Here is a 20,409-nt window from a genome sequence, read left to right as displayed (position 1 = left end):
AAATCACGGTTCAGCCCTAGTGAATCCTCCCAGCCAAAAGGAAAGCAACAAAGAGCGACTACTTCCGAACACCGCCCATCTTCAGAGGCGGAGTTTTCTTGGAGATCAACAAAGAAAATGGACCTCTGCAATGGCGAAACAGCGTAGAGGAAGAAGGAGAGCAGTCAAAGGCGGTGAGGGTAACGAAGAGACAAGAGGAAAGTGGAAACCCTCTTTTACTCGCCGCTTCGTTCTTCGTGCAGAACTATTTTTTAATTGACGGATGGGATATTTCCACCCGTTTTCAGCCCAAAATGGGCTGAAAACACATTTCCGATTATTCTGACGTGTACCCCCATTTTACCATTTCATTTCTTAAAAACCAAAGGCGATCCAAACAGATGAAATGGAAATCTTTTGAAATCAAAATCCGATGTGGCACATGTGTCAGGTTTCATTTCCCAGTTTTCAGCGGTTTTTTGGGCCAAACAAACAGCCCCTTAGATTAAACATCAAATCTTCCTTCAAGCACTGCTAAAAAAATAAGGTATCCTAGACGGAAAATTCCGTCTAGGATACTCAAAATTCCATCTAGAATGAGTATTCTAGACGGAATTCCGTCTAGAATACCCGTCTAGAAAGTTTCCGTCTAGGATACATTATTCTAGACGGAAATTCCGTCTAGAATACATTCTAGACGGAATATTCTAGACGGAATTCAAAACCGTCTAGAATACATCCTAGACGGAAAAGATTTCCGTCTAGAATGATTATTCTAGACGGAAATTATTTTTTATTTTTTTTAATTTTAAAAAGGTATCCTAGACAGAATTTGAGCATCCTAAACGGAATTTCCGTCTAGGATACTTGCCCACGTTCTTGTGGTTTTAATGATCAAAGGAGGAGAGAGAGAGAGAGTAGCAGAAACAACAAACGCACTTCCCTCCTGGAGCGCCCAATGCCCTACTAATACCCTACTAATAATAGAATATTAAAAATAAAAATGAAAAAAAAAAGTGCAAGAAGGGAGAAATGCATTCTGCAGAGGGACAGACTGATGAGAGAGAGAGAGAGAGAGAGGGGCAATAAAAAAGAAAAAAAAAAACTATCCCCCTTTTCCTGTCCTGTCCCCAACACCAATTTCCTTTTTATTTTTACTACCCTTTTACCCCCTCCCCCATTCTTCTTGGTGTGATCTGCCGAATCAGGACCGAATTAATGCTGCCTTTCTTCTATTATTATACCCCCTTTGTGTGTTTGTGCGGGTGTGACTTTCACAACAGTTGATAGCAGAGCAGCTTCCACTTCTTCATCTTCATCTTCTTGACGACGACGACGACGACGACGAGAAGAAGAAGAAGGCCCATTTGAGAGATGATGTTCTTTTTCTAGTCCGGTCCAGAAAATAAAATAAATATAGAAGACCCATTTCCAGCAGCTGCATTCTCCTCTCCTCTCCTCTCTACCGTATGTACGAACGTACATTGGTAATTGTTTCCTTCCCCAGCAATCAATGAGCTGAGCCCCCTTTTTTCCTTCCCCCCCTTATCCCAACGGCCTGTCGGCATCGTGTATGATCCTCATAAGCCTTGTCGAGAGAGAGAGAGGCCGAGAGAGAGAGAGAGATGGGGTGCGTGAACTCGAAGGTGGACAAGGAGGAAACAGTGAGGAGAAGCAGAGAGAGGAAGAGGCTTGATGAAGCAGTCATCTGCTGCCGTTCTGCCTTCGCTAGCTGCTCACTGGCTACCTGCCGCTCTCTCAAGAACGCGGGCGCAACCCTTCCGTCAATTCACCGATGCTTGAGGTCTTGCTCCTTACAGCAAGCAGCAGCAGCAGCATCGTCATCCCGGAGGAGGAGGAGGAGGAGGAGAAGGAGGGGGGCTCAATTTGGCCCTCCGAACTGCCTCCTCCTCCTCCTCCTTTACCACCTCCGCTCTCTCCCTCCCCAATTCGGCCCCCAGGCTCGAGAAAACCCGAGGGCGAAACCGCGAACAGCAAAAGCAAGGAAAGGACGGGTGCGCCGATTAAGAAGGAAGAAAAAGCTCCCTGTTTTGAACGATACAAGTGGCTGGTGGTGATGATGATAGATTACGACGACGAGACCCTGCCCTCGCCGCCCGCCGCCTCCTCCTCCTCCTCCTCCCATCCAGGGCTCTGCTTGCTGGGAGTCTTGGGATCCATTCGGCCCTCCCTCTTCTTCTATTTCCTCCTCTTCCAAGGAGGAAGACGAGGAGGATTGGGCTGAGGCTAATACTGAGTTTCGACGAGAGGCTGAGGAGGAGCAGCAGGGTGCGCCTTTTCTTGCGGATAGTCTGGCGTTGGGTTTGGTGGAGGAGGAGGATGGTGTGGGTCCGGGCAACGAGATCTCGCGGTGGACGATGATCGTCGCGCGCGTGTTCTGACGAAAGAGACCGACATGCTGGTGGTGTGGAGGACCAGAAAGTCGTTGGCTGCCATCGTGAAGGAGATTGACGATTACTTCTTGAAGGCAGCAGCTGCAGGAAACGAGGTGCTTTCTTTCTTGGATTCTCACAACACCCATCGCCTCCACTGGGCGGAACAAGTCAAGGGTAATTCCCCTATCTCTCCCTCGCCGCTTAATCTTCTCCTTCCAGAATTTACACATTCCTCAACCTCACTCTTTAACTGCCCGTTCTTCCTAATTTTAGTTCCAAACCTCATCGTCATAACCTTACAGGTAAGAGTTCCAAGTCTCCAAAGGTCTTTAGCGCCTTGTCTTGGAACTGGTCTCTTAAATCGCCGCAATCTGGTAAACATGCTCATGGTCAAGAGGGAAGGTCACCACAATGTAGTGAAGATGCGAGTGGTCAAGAGGCAAGGGATGCCAGCAGGTACACCAACCATTGTGCAACGCTCGACAAACTTCATGCCGAGGAACAAGCGCTTTACAAGCAAGTTAAGGTAGATATTACTTCTCTTTCAATATTGCTTGTTTCTACCTTTCCAATCTCCAATGGACAGGCAAAATTATGCAGTTCCGTCTTTTTAATCAAACTTCAGCTCCTCCATGTACATGATTGGGTAATAAAGTTTACAACTGTGATGTTGCTCAACCATGGCAGTTAAATTCTCAAGATGAAACAACACTTATCATGCAAGTGTTGAAAAAAAATCAGGTTTTGGGTCAACAGTGTCATCAGTCGACTTATGACAAGCATAAGTCGACTGATGAAATGCCCTAGAACTGCGATTTCTTTTCTGCTCAGTCGACTAATGAGCTCGTTCAGTTGACTGATGATCTGATCAGTTGACCGATGAAGGTTTGTGCAGTTTTTTGTGCACGTTATCAGTCGACCGAGGCTTCATATCAGTCGACTGATGACGTGTTCCTGGACTGTTTTTGTTTCCTGTTTGGTTTTGGATTGGGTGTTTGTATGAATACTAACACGTCTTTTTGGGTTTCTTAAAGTGAGTATTAGCAACCTTTCGAGCATTTTTGAGTGGGAGAATTTGTGAGGAACTTGAGATTTTTTTTTTGATTTAGGGTTATATTTGTGAGATTATTAAGTGATTGTAATCTCTATTTGCATTCTCTCTTTATTAGTGAAATCTATCCCCTCCTTACCCCGTGGATGTAGGCACATTGCCAAACCACGTAAATTCGGTGTCTTGCTTGTGTGGTGCTTGTTTTGGTTGTTGATTTGTGCTCCTATCTCGTTTGTGTTCGTGTTTGTCGATTCCGCTACGCACAACAAGTGGTATCAGAGCTTCGGGTTTGGCTTGATGTTCGAATTGGAGGATTTAGTTCAGATTCTCGTTTGAAGAGATTGGATCGTCACAATGACCGAAGCAAGTACATCCGGATCATCCCTAACTAAGGCGATACAAGGAAGAATTGGTATGTAAACTGAAAAAATCTCTTTATGGATTGAAGCAATCACCGCGATAATGGTACAAGAGATTTGACAGTTTCATGATTGATCAAGGGTACACGAGGAGTCCATATGACCCGTGTGTATACATGCACAAGCTACAAAATGATGAGCATATTTATTTATTGTTATATGTTTGACGATATGCTCATTGCTTTTAGGAATTCTTCAGCTATTAGAAAGTTAAAAAAAGAGTTATCATCCGAATTTGAGATGAATGACCTTAGAGAAGCAAAGAAGATATTAGATATGGAGATTGAGAGAGACAGGGTGAAGAGGAGGTTAAAGTTGACACAAAGAAGCTACTTGTAAAAAATGCTGAAGAAATTCAGTTTTGATGACAATGCCAAGGCGGCCAGTACTCCATTAGCTCCCCATTTTAAGCTATGTTTCAGTTGAGGACAGTGAATACATGTCTAAAGTTTCTTATGCTAATGTTGTGGATAGCTTGATGTATACAATGGTGTGTACAAGGTCAGATTTGTCACATGCCGTGAGCATGGTGTCTAGGTACACGTACGACCTCGGGAAGGGTCATTGGGAGACCGTGAAGTGGATCTTACAGTATATCAAAGGTACCGTGGATGTTGGTTTGGTGTTTGAGAAGAATGGAAGACATGGGCATGATTGTGTTAGATATGTGGATTCGGATTATGTTGGGGATCTTAACAAGCGTCGGTCTACTACTGGATATATGTTTACACTAGCAGGAGCACCGGTATGTTGGAGATGTATACTTCAGTTTACAATGGCTCTTTTCACTACGGAGGCAGAGTATATGGCGTTGACTGAAGTTGTGAAGGAAGCTTTGTGGTTGTAAGGGTTATTAGATGACTTGGGGACTGCACAAGATACCATCAGGGTAAAATATGATAGCATGTCAGCTATCTATTTGGCAAAGAACTAGGTGTATCATGCCCGAACAAAACACATTTATGTCGGGTTTCATTTTGTTCAAGATATCTTGGATAATGAAGACATTAAACTAGAGAAGATTCACACAAAGGACAATTCGATAGATATATTGACCAAAATTATCACTGGGGTAAAATTTTGTCATTGTTTGAAGTTGTTGAATATTCTTTATTGTTGATGGCTGTTGGAGGCCATTTGGGTGAACTACGTGAGGCTTGATTCCTTGAGCAAGATGATACGTAGGCAGTCAGTTTGATGCAGCTAATTTGATGAGTTGATACCGACATGGTGGAGATTGTTAGAGTTTTCATTTGGGTGCCCGACTTGTTGTGGATTGAGTCCGTTATTATAGATTGAGTCCACTTCGTACTGGACGCAACAAGTGGGATTGTTGGTATCGAGGTCGACTCAGTTTTTTGGGAAAACTTCGCCGAGATAAAAAATTGTTGAAAAAATCAGGTTTTCGGTGAACAGTATCATCAGTCGACTTATGACAGGCATAAGTTGACTGATGAAATGTCTTAGAATTGTGATTTCTTTTCTGCTCAGTCGAATGATAGTCGATCAGTTGACCTATGAGCTCGTTCAGTCGACTGATGATCTGATCAGTTGACTGATGAAGGTTTGTGTAGTTTTTTGTGCACGTTTTCAGTCGACCGATGCTTCATATCAGTCCACTGATGACGGGTTCCTGGGCTGTTTTTTGTTTCCTATTTGATTTTGGATTGGGTGTTTGTATAATACAAACACGTTTTTAGGGTTTCTTAAGGTGAGTATTAGCAGTCTTTTGAGCATTTTTGAGTGGGAGAATTTGTGAGGGACTTGAGAGTTTTTTTTATTTAGGGTTATATTTGTGAGATTATTGAGTGATAGTAATCTCTATTTGCACACTCTCTTTTTATTAGTGAAATCTATCACCTCCTTGCCCTGTGGACGTAGGCACATTGCAGAACCACGTAAATTCGGTGTCTTGCTTGTGTGGTGTTTGTTTTGGTTATTGATTTGTGCTCCTATCTCGTTTGTGTTCGTGTTCGTCGATTCTGCTGCGCACAATAGCAAGAATAATTGACTTGCATCTGCAGAGTCTGAACAGATGAAGACGAAGACTACAGAATAGATATGACATTTATAGATCCATCACAGATATGCATACAGAATGAATATGACATTTACTAAATCCATCACAAATATGTATACAAATATGAATATCCTCCAGTAAGAAAAAGGCATAATTCTTTTAGGTATGGACAGATATAATGTAAGAACTGGTGTGTGTGCGTGCGCGCTCGCGTGTGTGCGTGTGTGAGGGTGAGGGTGCGTGTGAGTGTGTGAGTGTGTGTGTGCGTGCGCGCGCGCGAGTGTAACTAAGTTCAGCAAAATCTGTCATCAAATTGTAGCACACTCAGAAAGTCAAGAATTGCACTGTTGGATGAAAAGAAAGTTGGTTTATTTCCACTTGTCTAAGACCAAAATAATTTCAACCATTCGATCCACACAAATTTCTAGATACCCACGTGTCCAACTTTCTCATATCCATGTCCAGCCACACGTAGACATGTACCCTCATTCATTTCTACCCTTGTCATACCAATTTAGATATGCTATACCATGCAAGCCGTCATGAATTTCATTTCTAATTTTTGTTGCCGTCACTTTACAGAATTACCATCTTACATGATCCTACTCATGCATGGGCTTTGCATAGTGGAATCTTCTGCTCGAGTACTGCAAGAAGGAATATAGTTGTAGTTAATTACTAGCTAGTACTTGTTTCGGATTTACCATTCTAACCGACAAGTCTTCTAGGAAGAGGAGCTGCTTAAAGTTCTGCACAGGAAGAAGGCCCTGCTAATGCAAAAACTTGAAGCTAGAGAAAATGACTGCACGAAGATTGAGGAAATGAGAGGAGACGTTGAGAATTTGCATTCTCAACTTCTTTCTCTGCAGGAATCAATTAGTGAAACATGCTTGTCAATATCAAAACTCAGGGATGAAGAGCTGTACCCTCAACTGGCCAAACTAACCTCCGGGTAAGTTACTAGTTCATTTTTACCTAACCTTTTGCTTTCTGTTTACGTTTTTTCAAGAGCATCAACTTAATTTTGATAGCAATTTTATCAGTAGTCTAACAAGTTCTTATAATTTTTCACTTTGGTTGGTAATTGTTTATTTGCTGTCCAGTGTTCATCTTTTTAAATTCCTACTTTCTAATGAAGTTACATACGTTTAACTTCATTGTTGGATATACTGTGCACAGGAGATGTTATCATCCCCTACAATTGTGCTCAAATGTAGGTAAAGCAGCTGCTTTATTAATCACGTAGAAGGTTTTAATCTAAATAAAGAACGACTTGATCTTATTGATCTTTTGTATATATTTTATTTCTTTCTTTCTTTGTGTTCCTTTTCAAGGCTCATGCAGATGTGGAGAACGATGCGTGAATGCCATCAGGTTCAAAACCACATTGCGCAGCAAGCAAATCTTCTTGATCGTCATCATAGCCTTGATCCTACTACTGAGTCCCACCGCTTTGCTACTGCCCAGCTAGAAAGTGAGGTCTCCAATTGGTGCCATGCTTTCTGCAACCTTCTCAAGTCTCAGCGTGACTATGTTCAAATTCTCAATCAATGGGTCGGACTCACTGACTGCCTCCCCGATACTAGCGAGGTGATCGGTTCTGGATATGGACTACATCATCTCTCTGAGGAGTGGCTACTCTCTCTTGACAGACTGCCTGACAAGGTGCTAATTCTATATCCTATATGCATAACCACTTTCATTTTGGGTTAATTTTAGAACCCCCCTCAACTATGGGCCTTGTCTCATAAAAAACCCCTTAGCTATTTTATTTTTAGAAAACCCCATCAAATTTCAAGGTGTTGTAGATAACTTCCTCAACTTTTAAAACATGACTAAACCCCCTTAACTATGGGGTGTATCATAAAACCTTCTTTATCTTTCTAGCTTTTCCAACTTTCCTGTTCATGCTACAGTAAATACTATAGTTTATACTGTATTATAAACAGTAAATCAAATCTACTTCTCCATACTTTAAGTTGCTATTCATGCTACACTATTTACTGTATGATAAATAATAAAGCAAATAAAATGTATTTAAACTTGGATCTTTTTTTAAGTATAAAGGAGTAGATGTGATTTCTAAATTAAATGTATTAAAACTTGGATCATTCTTTAAGTATAGATGAATATATATGATTTCTAATTTTAAGCAAATAATAATTAAAATGTATTAAAACTTAGAAGGATGCAAGTTCAAAATGCAATGCTTAAAAAATTAGGTGGTCGTGCTTTGCACGGGGTGCAAACTAGTATTAATTTGAAATATGCAATGACTAAAATACCCTTAGTTGACAAAATTTACGTGAGTTTAAAAACCTAACTCAATCAAAAATATTAGACTTTGGTTCGATGTGTTTTAATGACGAAACTATTCTTCCAAAAAATTTAAAAGTTTCAATTGTTTCAAGCATGGATAAGCAGAAAATAAAAGAAGTTTAGTATTTTAAAAGAGAGAAAAAAATTAGACTTGTACGTAAACCTAGCAATGAAGATGGAGGAATAAGAAGAGCGGGGAAATGAAATGAAAGTCATTTTTAACCCAAAAAAGTTAAAAAGGAATAATATGGTAAAAAAAATTGATGTCTTAGGGATAGTATGATCATTTAAAATCATTTGTCCCTTTAGATTTAAATTATATTAGTTTTGTTTGACCCAAAAATAAGGCTAAACGGCTATATTCAAAAGATATGGACTATATATATATATATATATATATATTATTATATATATATATATATATATATATATATAGAGAGAGAGAGAGAGAGAGATTAATGGGTATCCTTGTCATAGGAGGGGATTTCCTCCTTGACGCGTCTAAAATCACATGATTGAGCGACATTATGGATGATCCGCTCCGCTTGAACTTGATCTACATATTCTAAACCCCAACATACCAGTTTGGGGTGAATCCGTCGTCGTTTGACCCTCCATCGAGCATGTGAAAAGTTCTATTCATTCTAAACCGTTAAAATTGATACGAGTGGATGAAGGGTCAAACGACGACGGGTTCACCCCAAACTTGGTTTGTTGGTTTTAGAATATGTAGATCAAGTTTAACGGAGGCGGATCATCCATAATGTCGCTCATCAATGTGATTTTAGAGGCCGTCATAGGAGGAAATCCCTCTATGACAAGGATACCCATTAATCTCATATATATAATATATAATATATTATATATATATATATATATTATATATATATATGTGAGAAAGTTTGTGTACAAAGCTATGAGTTAGGAGGAGTGCTCACTCACGCTTAGATCAAAGAGCGGTCTTTTGACGTCATTTGAAACTAAGGACGAGAGTGAGACGATCGTCCTAACTCAAACTGCTAAACAAAATTAGATACATAAAATTAGGAATAGGCCTGGTCGGCACTGACTCCTCCTAGTAGCATGAAACTCTTCATCCAGCGAAGCAAGTTTCAAAAGAAATGAATATTTACAATCAGAAGAAGCCTATTAGGCTAAGCACACATTAGAAATTGTCTCCCACCATGTCCGTGATGGATCCATGAAGATCCTGCAGTCCTAGGTTGCTTGCTATCGCAAGAATATGTAGAAAATGGCGCCGAATTATTCAAAGTATTGGGAAAATAATAAAATTCAGCAGACCACAGGTGTGGTGCGTGCCACATCCAAATGAGGTAGAATCTGCCCTGTTGTTAGGGGTGTGGTGCGTGCCACACCCGGGTATGGCAGAATCTGTCCTGTTATCAGGGTGTGGTGCGTGTCACACTCGGGTGTGGCAGACGCGTTTTCAGATTCCCACACTGTTTTGGATTGTTTTGTTATAAATAGAAACACACATTTTTAGGGTTTCTTAACCAGAAATTAGCATTGTTTTGAGCATTTTGAAAGGGAGATATTGTGATGGAGTTGAGATATTTGATTAGATTTATTTTTGTGAGTTTGTGTGAGTTGTAACATGTTGTATTTCTCCTCCATGTAGTGAAATCTCTCCATCCTCACCTCGTGGATGTAAACAATTGCCGAACCCCGTAAATTTCTGTGTTTGTGTGACTTTGGCTGTTCTTTTGGGAATTGCACTCGTGTTTGGTTTTGTTTGATTCTTCTCTCATCGCTCTTTGACTCATTTGGTTCGCGAGCACGCTTCCGCACGGCGTGTAATAAGTGGTATCAGATCTCAGATTTTCAGATCTAGGGTTTTGCATTGGGTGGAGGAAGATTCATTATTGAAAGCTTGAGTCTTAGAGATCTAAGCTTCGGTGGAGATAGTATTGCGGAGTTGTCATTGGAGATCTCGCTTTTCTCGTGTGGCTAGGAGATCGTGTTGGAACCCCATCTAGGGTTTAATTAGGTAATTTCTCAATTCTATCAAGTTTGATCTTTTTTTTTACAATTTGGAGCTTGCAAGCAATGAGAGAAGAAGTTGGTGAAAGCAACAAGGCGATGACGAGTACAGTTCATGTTGTACTTTAAAATACGAAGATCGGTGTTGTGAAGTATGACAGTAAAATCAATTTTGGTTTGTGAATGAGTGATGTGCAAGATGCATTGAATGCTTAAAATTTGGAAGAGACCATCATGGTCCATGAGAGGCCACCAAAGTATGATGAGACGATATGAGACAAGATGAGGTAATTAGATCTTGTTTGGAACAAGAGTTGAAGTACGATGTGATTGGTGTGACGTCTACGATGAAGATGTGGGACATTCTCAATAATAAGTATCTTACGAAGAGTATTAAGAATCGTTTGCACTTGCTGCGAAGATTGTTTAGATTCTAGATGTCCAGGGGTATCTCACTTGTGGATCATGTGAACAACTACACAAAGTTGTTGTCCGAGTTGACGAACGTTGATGAGAAGATAACGGATGAGTACAAGACGATTATTTTGTTAGGTTCTTTACCCGATGAGGAGTATGATATATTCGTGCTCACTTTGTTGAACGGTAGATCTTCTATCACATATAGTGAAGTGACTAATGCATTGACAAATTTCGATTTGAGAAGGATAAAGAGTCTTCCCGGGCTAGCACTTCAGGGGAGGCCTTGTCGACGAGAGGAAGGAGTCCCTATCCGAGAGATGATAATCGAAGTAGGTTAAAGCTAAGGGTCACTACCAATTAGAGAAGAACCAATGTGTGTTCTGCAAAGAACAAAGACATTGGAAGAGAGATTGCACGAAGCTCAAAGAGAAGGAGAATAGTAAGAAGAAGGGTCCGAAGGCCAATGAGGTAAACGTCGCTAGAGCTGATGATTCAGATGATTCATGTTTTTCTTTACTGATTACTCCAGAGGCGAACCATGCGGATGCATCGGTTTGGATGTTGGATTCTGACGCTACTTATCATGTGACTCTCCGGCGAGATTGGTTTGTATCTTTCGAGAAGCTCGATGGGGGTGTGGTAGTCAAGAGAAATGATTAATCCTGTGGTATTTGTGGGATAAGTACAATCAGGATTCAGATGCACGATGGAGTTGTTCGAGAGTTGAATGAAGTGAGATTTGTTTCTCAGTTGAAGAAGAATTTTATTTTCGTTGGAGCTTTGGAGGTAAAGAGATTCAATGTGACTTTTTAGAACGCTATAACAAAAGTTACTAAGGGATCTTTGGGAGTGATGAAGGAAGTCCGTAGTAGGAATCTTTATTATCTGAAGGGGAGCACTGAGATTGGCCAGGTAGCTTCAGCTGTTTCAGAGGCGGACGCGAGCAGATTTTAGCACTACAGATTGAGGCACAAGGTGAAAAGTCACTGCAGGCGCTGTGCAAGCAGGGGCTATTGAAGGGAGCTAAGAGTGAGAAGATTGAATTATGTGAGCACCGTGTTCTTGATAAGAAGACAAAGGTAAAGTTTAGGACAGTCGTACATAGGACAACGTGCATCTTGGACTACGTGCACACAGATGTTTGGGGTCTCACTAAGACGATATCACTTGGTGGTCGACATTAGTTCGACACGTTTGTGGATGACTATTCTAGGCATTGTTGGGAGACACCATGAAGCATAAGAATGAAGTCCTAGAGTTATTTATGGAGTGGAAGAGGAGATTAGAACTGTAGACTAGGAGAAAGATCAAGACGTTGAGACTCAATAACGGCGATAAGTACACTTCAGACCCCTTTCAGCAGCTATGTTGAGACAAGGGATAGAAAAACACTTCACAGTTAGTCATACGCCGCAGCAGAATGGGGTGGTAGAGAGATTGAATTGATCTTTACTGAAGAAGGTTCGATGTTTGTTATCGCAGAGTGGTTTGGAGAAGATCTTTTGGACTGAGGGACTTTCATATGCGAGTCATCTCATTTATAGGCTGCCTACATCTGCAATTGAGAGGAAAACCCCTATAGAGATGTGGTCGAGAGAGCCATCACACAATTATGATTAGCTCAAGGTATTTAGGTGTCATGCATTTTATCTTGTGAAGACTAATAAATTAGAACCTCAAGCTAGAAATGTCATATTTATGGGATTCAAGCATGGTGTTAAAAGATACTAGCTTTGGGATTCAGTTGATAAGAAGATTGTGCTGAGTAAAGACGTCACTTTCGATGAGACTTTTATCTTGAAGCTTCCTTGCTCTCATCAGGTGGAGAGAACCCCAACAGAGGAGATATCGCAGGTGGTGGAGATTAATGTAACTCCACAGAGTCCAGATGAGACCCTATCCGTTAGAGTGCCGACTAAGGTGACGTCAGGCGAGCACAACGATGATTTGGAGGATACAGGTTCAACATAGCAAAATCAGTGACCAACAACTTAGGTTCAGGATTCAATTACGGTTCGGAGACCCAGGAGAGACATACGATTGCCAGCTAGATATACAAATACAGTCATTGTGTATGTACTTCCGGTGGAGAGTGTCGATGAGATGATTCCTACTACATTCAGAGAGGCTGAGCAAAGTTCAGAGGCTGGTTTGTAACAGGAAGATATGCGGGAGGAGATGGAATCTCTTCAGAAGAACGACACATAGGAGTTTGTTAAGCTTCTAAAGGGACGAAAGACTATTGGTTGCAAATGAGTGTATACGAAGGAGGGTATTGAAGACACTCCAGTGAGGTTCAAAGCTAGGTTGGTAGCGAAGGGCTATGCACAGGAAGAAGGCATTAATTACAATGAGGTTTTTTCTCCGGTAATGAAGCACTCTTCGATTCGTATCTTGCTAGCTTTGGTGACACAGTATAGTTTGAAATTGGATCAATTGGATGTGAAAATGATATTTTTTCATGGTGATCTTGATAAGAAAATCTATATGACTCAGTCGTTGGGGTTTCAAGCTGCAGGGAATGAGAAATTAGTTTGCAAATTAAAAAATCGTTATACGGATTGAAGCAATCTCCATGACAGTGGTATAGGCGATTCGATGAGTTTATGCAGTCATTCGTACATTAGGAGCCAGTTTGATCCTTACGTATACTATCGCAAGTTACGAGGAGGTGTGTACATTTATTTGTTGTTTTATGTCGATGACATGTTGGTTGCTTCTATTTCCAGATCCGTTATAGATGAGTTGAAGGTACAACTTTCGAAAGAGTTTGAGATGAAAGATTTGAGTGAAACGAAGCGCATTTTGGGGATGGAGATCAGCAGAGACAGAGATAGGGACAGAATTTGTTTGACACGGGTGACTTATTTGAAGATGGTGCTAAAGCGGTTTAATATGAGTATAGAAACGAAGCCAGTTAGTGTACTATTGGGAGCCCATTTGAAGCTTTCAGCTGACCTTTCACTAAAGATAGTTGAAGATAGAGAGTTGATATCGAAGACTCCATATGCGAGCGCAGTGGGATGTTTAATGTACATTATGGTTTGTACGAGGTCGGATTTGTCACAGACAGTGAACATGGTTTCGAGATACATGCACGACCTAGGTCCGAGTCATTAGGATGTCGTGCGATGGATTTTGAGTTACATTCGAGGTACTCTCAACGTTGGTTTAATTTTTGAGCGGGACACTAGTGGTGAACAGCTATGTATTGGATATGTAGATTTGGACTATGCTGGAGATTTGGATAAACGCCGGTCGACGACGGGGTATGTGTTAACTTTGACCCGTATGCTAGTGTGTTGGAGATGCATCTTGCAGTCTACGGTGGTTTTGTCGACGACGGAGGCAGAGTATATGGCGATTACTGAGGCTGTTAAGGAGGCAATTTGGTTTTGAGAACTTTTGGAGGATTTTGGTGTTTCGCAGTGATTCGTCGTCATTTATTATGATAGCATGAGTGCTATTTATTTGGTGAAGAATCATGTTTTCTATACACGGATGAAGCACATTGACGTCCGTTATCACTTCGTTCGAGATGTTCTTAAAGACGGGGAAGTAGAGCTCGTGAAGGTCCACACAAAAGACAATCCAGCGGATATGCTCACAAAGGTGGTTCTGAGCAACAAGTTCGATCATTGTAAAAACTTATTGTAAATTCGTGATTGTTGAGGTCGTCCACGGCCATTTGGATGAATTACGGACGGTTTGATCCCTTGGGAGGGGGTACGTAGGCAACCACATTGGTACAACCGGTTTTGGTGAAACGGCGCATTGGTGCTCATGTTGGTGTCAGCTCAGTTTTGGGAACACTTCGCCGAGGTGGAGAATTGTAGAAAACGGTGTCGAATTGTTCAAAGTGTTGGGAAAACAATAAAATTCAGCAGGCCACAGGTGTAGTGCGTGTCACACCCAGGTGTGGCAGAATCTGCCTTGTTGTCAGGGGTGTGATGTGTGCCACACCCGGGTGTGGCTGAATCTGCTCTGTTGTCAGGGGTGTGGCGCGTGCCGAATTGTTCAAAGTGTTGAAAACATGAAAATTCAACAGCATGGGTGTGGTGCGTGTCACACCCGGGTGTGGCAGAAGCTATCTGCTACAATTCAGGGGTGTGGTGCGTACCACACCCGGGTGTGGCAGACGCGTTTTCAGATTCCCACCTTATTTTGGATTGTGTTTTGTTATAAATAAAAACACGTTTTTAGGGTTTCTTAACTAGAGAATTAGCATTGTTTTGAGCACTTTGAGAGGAAGATATTGTGAGGGAGTTGAGATATTTGGTTAGAGTTATTTTTGTGAGTTTGTGTGAGTTGTAACCTATTGTATTTCTCCTCCAAATAGTGAAATTTCTTCATCCTTGCCCCCTTGGATGTAAGCAATTGTCGAACCACGTAAATCTCTGTGTTTGTGTGATTTTGACAGTTCTTTTGGGAATTGCACTCTTTTTTGGTTTTGTTTGATTCTTCTCTCATCGCTCGCCGACTTGTGTTGGTTTGCGAGCATGCTTCCGCACGGCGCGTAACAGAATCTGCCCTGTCTATTTCCTTAATGAGCTACCTAACCAGAACATAAGGAAGAAAGAAGCATTAGCAGTTAACTGTTGAGAAAAAATTAGAGACTGTTTAAAAATCATGTCGTTACAAGCCCTCCAAATGCACCAACAGAAGATATGGAGGAGAGAAAGCTATAGCTGACGGTGTTGTGTATTAAGAATGAAGGAACCATGAGAATGAAGGATGTACTCAAAGTCTTGATTGGTAATATTGAGTCGCAGCTTATGCAAAAGAGGTTTCCAGGCTTCTTTGGTAATCGGACATTCCCAGAACAAATGAGAATCTATTTCCAATGCATATTTACATAGAGAACACACTATGTCCCATGACCAACCTTTGATAGCTAGGTTGTGCTTAGTGTGGAGCTTGTGTTTGTAAATCAACCAAGAGAATATCTTAACCTTGATAGGGAGAAAATTGTTCCAAATGGTGCTGTAACCTTCACTTTTGACACCACCAGAAGATAGGATGCAGTATAGAGAGTTGACAATGAAAAATCTTGAGGAGTTGTGAGGCCAGAAGACTTCATCTTTAAGATGACAATTAGGCCCATTGATGCTGGCCAGAAGTGTTTTCATGTTAGCAACTTATTGAATTTCCCGAGAGGATATGGGCCTACGGATGAGAGATCTCCAATGCTAGTGATTATCTAGCTTGATTCCTTGAGATCTGATCATGACATTTTTAGATAAGGCTAGATTGAATGTTAAAGGGAATAAGGAGGACAAAGAATTATAGCCAGTCCACTTATCTTCCCAGAAGCGAGAAGATAGACCATTATCTAGTTTCCATTGAATTAGAGACAAGAAAGCCTAACTAGAATAGATTGTATCATGCTAAAATTTAGATGCATTATTAGCCTTAGGTGGTGTACAGCTGGTAAGAGCAGTAGACTGGTTGTGTGAATTTGAGATAATCTGACTAACTAGAGAGTCTTGTCTAAGGAATTTTCACATCTATTTGGATAATAGAGCCTCATTGAATGTGGATAGGTTGATGATACCCAAGCCTCCCTACCACTTTTGGTATGCACACTGTTTTCCAGTTCACAAGTGCTTTGCCTTTGGCATAAGATGCATTACTCCCCCATAGGAAATTACGTTTGATTTTATCCATCTCTTTGATGATCCAGAGGGGAAGTTTGAAGGAAAGTATAGTGGAGTGGAAGTTAGAATAGAGTTTATAAGAGTCAGACGTCCACCAATGCTGAGTTGTTTACTTTTCCACATAGATAACTTCTTAGTAAGGTTGTCAATCACTGGTTGCCACTCTGACCTAGAGAGAAAACCGTTCTTGAGGGGGATACTTAAGTATTTGAAAGGGGGACTATGAAGAGTGCACTGGAGAGTTGAGGCAAACTGGTTTCCCTTGGTGGAATACTTCCCAAAATAATATTGGCTAGTCTTAGAAAAGTTAACCCCCAGCCCTGACACATTCTCAAAGAGATAGAAGATGGTTTTGAGCACATATATGTCCTCATGAGTAGCCTTGCAGGGCACAATGGTGCCATCTACAAACTGGAGAGATCTGATACTGTTCAGTTCTCCTTTTAGATCAAGTTCTGACAAGTCCTTTGAGGCCACACTGGCTTTGAGCATTTTGTTGAGAACATTCGTTGCTAAAATGAACAACATGGGTGAGACGAGATCCCCTTGCTTGATGCCCTTGGCACTGGAAAAGGAATAAGTGGAGACTCCATTGACTATGATAGAGGATCTAGAGGATGATATAATGGATCTTATCCATTTACACTAATTAGGTCCAAAACCTCTGGCTAGGAGGAGATCAATAAGGAAATCCCAATTGAGGAAGTCAAAGGCTTTAGCAAAGTTAATTTTGATCATACATATATCTTTTTTTCCTGAAAACACAAGTGTGGAGGAGTTCATGAGCTATGAGGATAGAATCAAGAGTGATTTTGCCAGATTGAAATGCAGATTCAGTGGAGTCCACAAACTTAGAGAGAAAGAGAGCTAATCTATTAGTCAGGGCTTTGGAGAAGATTTTGAAGAGACCATTGAGAAGGGTAATTGGTCTAAAGTCCTTAACGAGATATGTCTCTTCTAGCTTAGGAATAAGAACTATGACTGAGTTGTTGATAGCCTAAAGGGGGAAGGGGTCCTGGTGAAGAGCTTGGAAGAAGTTTAGAAGATCCTGGCTAATGGTATCCCAAAACGTCTGATAGAACATGATGGGGAAACCATCCGGATCCGAAGATTTGTCTGGGCTGAGACCAAACATAGCAACTTTGATTTTCTCCAAGCTAAAGGGGGCTTCTAAGGATAGAAGATTATCAATGTTGGATGGATAGAGGTGCTTCCAGTCTAGAGAGGATGGTGGGTGTGTGGTAGAAAAAAGGGCTGAGAAGTAATCCTGGAGGAGTTTCTGTTTGTCCTCCTCAGAGATAAGAGAGTCATTGTGTAAAAGATGGAGAATAAAGTTTTTCCTTCTATGATAGGATGGACTTTGTGGAAGGAGGTATTGCTATCTCCCTCATTAAGCCATATTATCTTGGATCTTTATTTTCAGTAGGCCTCCTCAGACTTGGCATTAGCCATAAGATTAAAAGCTTTAGCTTGGCCCTGAGAGCCGTCTTATTAGAGAAGAGGAGCCTAGAATCTTCCAGCGCTTCAAGAGATTGAAGGGATTGGAGGATGGCTTTTTTGTGTTAGTGAATTGAACCAAAAACGTGCTTAGTACACTCCTTTTTAAAATTTTAAGCTTGAAAGAGAAGAACAGGATTTTGTTGCAAGAGATAGATTTCCAACAGTCTATAACAAAAGTTTTGAAGGAGGGGTATGAAAACCAGGCCTTCTCGTATATGAAAAAAGGTTTAGGGAAGGATCCTCCACTATCCAGGATGATAGGGGTATGGTCTAAACAAGCTGAAGGGAAAGCGTATTGGGTGAGAGAAGGAAAATGAGCTTCAAAGTCAGTAGAGAGATGAGGAATCTATCAAGACATGCTAAGGATGGGTTCTCTCTCATGTTAGACCAAGTAAATTGACGACTACCAAGGGGAATATCCATAAGGAAAAGTGAATTAACTAAGCAGTTGAAGGATTGGATATCTCTCGATGATCCTGGTCTACCTCTTCTTTCCCCATTGTTAAGAGTCACATTAAAATCTCCGAAAACAACCCATGGCCCTGAGAAAACCTGCTTAATTCTCTCAATCTCCTACCAACAAACCAATTTGTTTTCTCTATCATAAGGGGCATATACAGAAGTGGCAATGAATTTCCATCTTGATGGAATGTGGAGAAGAACTGCTGTGACAGAGAAGACGCCGACAAAGGAATCAAGGCAATTGAAGAGATAGTTGTTCCAACCTAGTAGTACACCACCTCTAGTATCTATTGCATCTAAACTAAGCCATTCATGCAATCTATGCCCACCTAAGGCATTCAAGGTTCTAGTTCTAGGAGCTGAGAGTTTGGATTCTTGAAAGCCCACTATGTCAACCCCAGAATAATAGATGCAGTATCTACCTAATCTCCTTTTCACGGGGTCATTGAGCCCCCTAATGTTCCATGATCCTATCTTCATGATAACTAATAAGGTCAGACAACCGTATCATGATGGGGAATGGACTAATTTGCCACTTCTCCCTTTGTCATGGCAAGGTTCTGCAACTTAGCTAGGCCCTCTTCAGATAGAGGCACTTGAATACCACAATTAGTAGTAACATTAACTAAGGAATCAGGAATAAAAGAATTAACTGGGCAAGTGGATGTGGAAGATGAAGACTGGCCCTTCTTGGCAGAGGATGTAGAACCCTTCCTGAAGGCAACCAAGCATCAATGGAGGGCTTGTGAGTAAGGGGGATCTGGCCGCTAGCTTCCTCCTAATAGCCGTCTCATATCCTGGAGGAGGCGCCAAGGAGGAGGACTCGATCTGACGAGCTGAGCTGGAGATGGTGACGGGGTTGACTGGATCTGCTGGATTGAGAGGTGCTGGAGCGAGGATCTGAGGCCAGTGTTTTCAAAGGCGCGCGCCTCATTGCGCCTCATGCGCCTTATGGTGCGGGGCAGTGACAAAACGCCCCACATCTGATGCAGCAGCGCCTTTGCGCCTCGCGTACATCCTTACTTTGTGTAGGATACATATAGTACATATCCTCATATAGTTTTATTTGTTAACATTTCAATCGAGTTTTTATACTTGATATTCCATATCCCAAAAAGCAAAATAAATCCATTAGTCCTTTTTAAATAGCCTTCAATTGAGAACAATTACTAATCCTTTGCTTGGATATTAATCTTGATTTAAAATTTGATTTAAAAATTTATGAATTTTGCTACTATGTTAGGTGTTAGCATTAGAAATTAAGGCATTATATTATGATTTGGTAGTAAGATATTATTTATCATGATATTTTTCAAGTAAATTCTAAAAACATGTTCTTTCGCGCTTGATTACATATATTGAAAAATTATGTGTGCGGTGTGCGCCTCGCATCACTCGGGCGCGCGCATCGCGTTGCGCCTTGCGCATGTGCGCGTAAAGATGCTTGACGCCCCGCATTGCGCTTCGCGCATTGACAACACTGTCTGAGGCTGAGAAGGTCTAAATAATATTTTGAGGCGGGATACATAATATTTTGAAGGTGAGGGGGTTATCTACAATAACTCTTTAACTGAGGGGGGTTAAAATAGCTGAGGGGGTTTTCTGATACGACCGCTAGTTGAGGGGGGTTTTCATAAGTTATCCTCATTTGGAAAATAATTGGTCTACATTCAAATTTGGAATGGGGTTATTTTACTTTATTTTGGAACTTTGGCGAAATGAGGATAACCACAGTTAAATGGCGAAATGAAATATAAAATATACTTTTTAAAAGACATCTTAAGTACCTTCCCTAGTTGCTGATGTTGTAGAATATATTGCAGGTGGCTTCGGAGGCGATCAATAGCTTTCTGTCGGTTATCCACTCCATACTTGTGCAGCAGAAAGAAGAGCAGAACCTCCTAAAGAAGTCTCTCAGTCTAGAGAGAAGATTAGAGAAAGAGCTGACTTGTTTCTCTGACTTGGACAAGCATCAAGAGAATCCAGCTTCAGCCACAAAACTGGAAGCCCTCAAGAAAAGCGTGGAAGAAGAGAAGGCAAAATATCTGAGCTCTGTTCGAAACAGTCGAGCCATGACGCTAAACAATCTTCAGACTGCCCTCCCAAATGTGTTTCAGGCGCTAATGGGCTTCGCTGGAGTATGCGTGCAGGCATTCGAGGGCATCTCTCTGCCTGCTGAAGAAGC

General features: G+C 41.3%; 1 protein-coding gene across 1 annotated transcript in view; it reads left to right on the top strand.

Annotated features, from left to right (window-relative positions):
* The window catches only part of LOC109844644, an 18,490-nt gene continuing 135 nt past the window's right edge, over nucleotides 2,055–20,409 (top strand). The window contains exons 1-6 of the mRNA XM_020413759.1: nucleotides 2,055–2,549; nucleotides 2,678–2,901; nucleotides 6,594–6,817; nucleotides 7,045–7,078; nucleotides 7,210–7,530; nucleotides 20,048–20,407. Of these exons, the coding sequence (XP_020269348.1) occupies nucleotides 2,396–2,549; nucleotides 2,678–2,901; nucleotides 6,594–6,817; nucleotides 7,045–7,078; nucleotides 7,210–7,530; nucleotides 20,048–20,407 (1,317 nt within the window). The 5' untranslated portion in view covers nucleotides 2,055–2,395. The remainder of the gene's footprint in view (nucleotides 2,550–2,677; nucleotides 2,902–6,593; nucleotides 6,818–7,044; nucleotides 7,079–7,209; nucleotides 7,531–20,047; nucleotides 20,408–20,409) is intronic.

This window comes from Asparagus officinalis, chromosome 6, assembly GCF_001876935.1.
Source record: "Asparagus officinalis chromosome 6, Aspof.V1, whole genome shotgun sequence".
Classification (NCBI taxonomy): Eukaryota; Viridiplantae; Streptophyta; class Magnoliopsida; order Asparagales; family Asparagaceae; genus Asparagus; species Asparagus officinalis.
The sequence above is the reverse complement of the archived record's forward strand: the minus strand, read 5'-3'. Positions and strand labels throughout refer to the sequence as shown.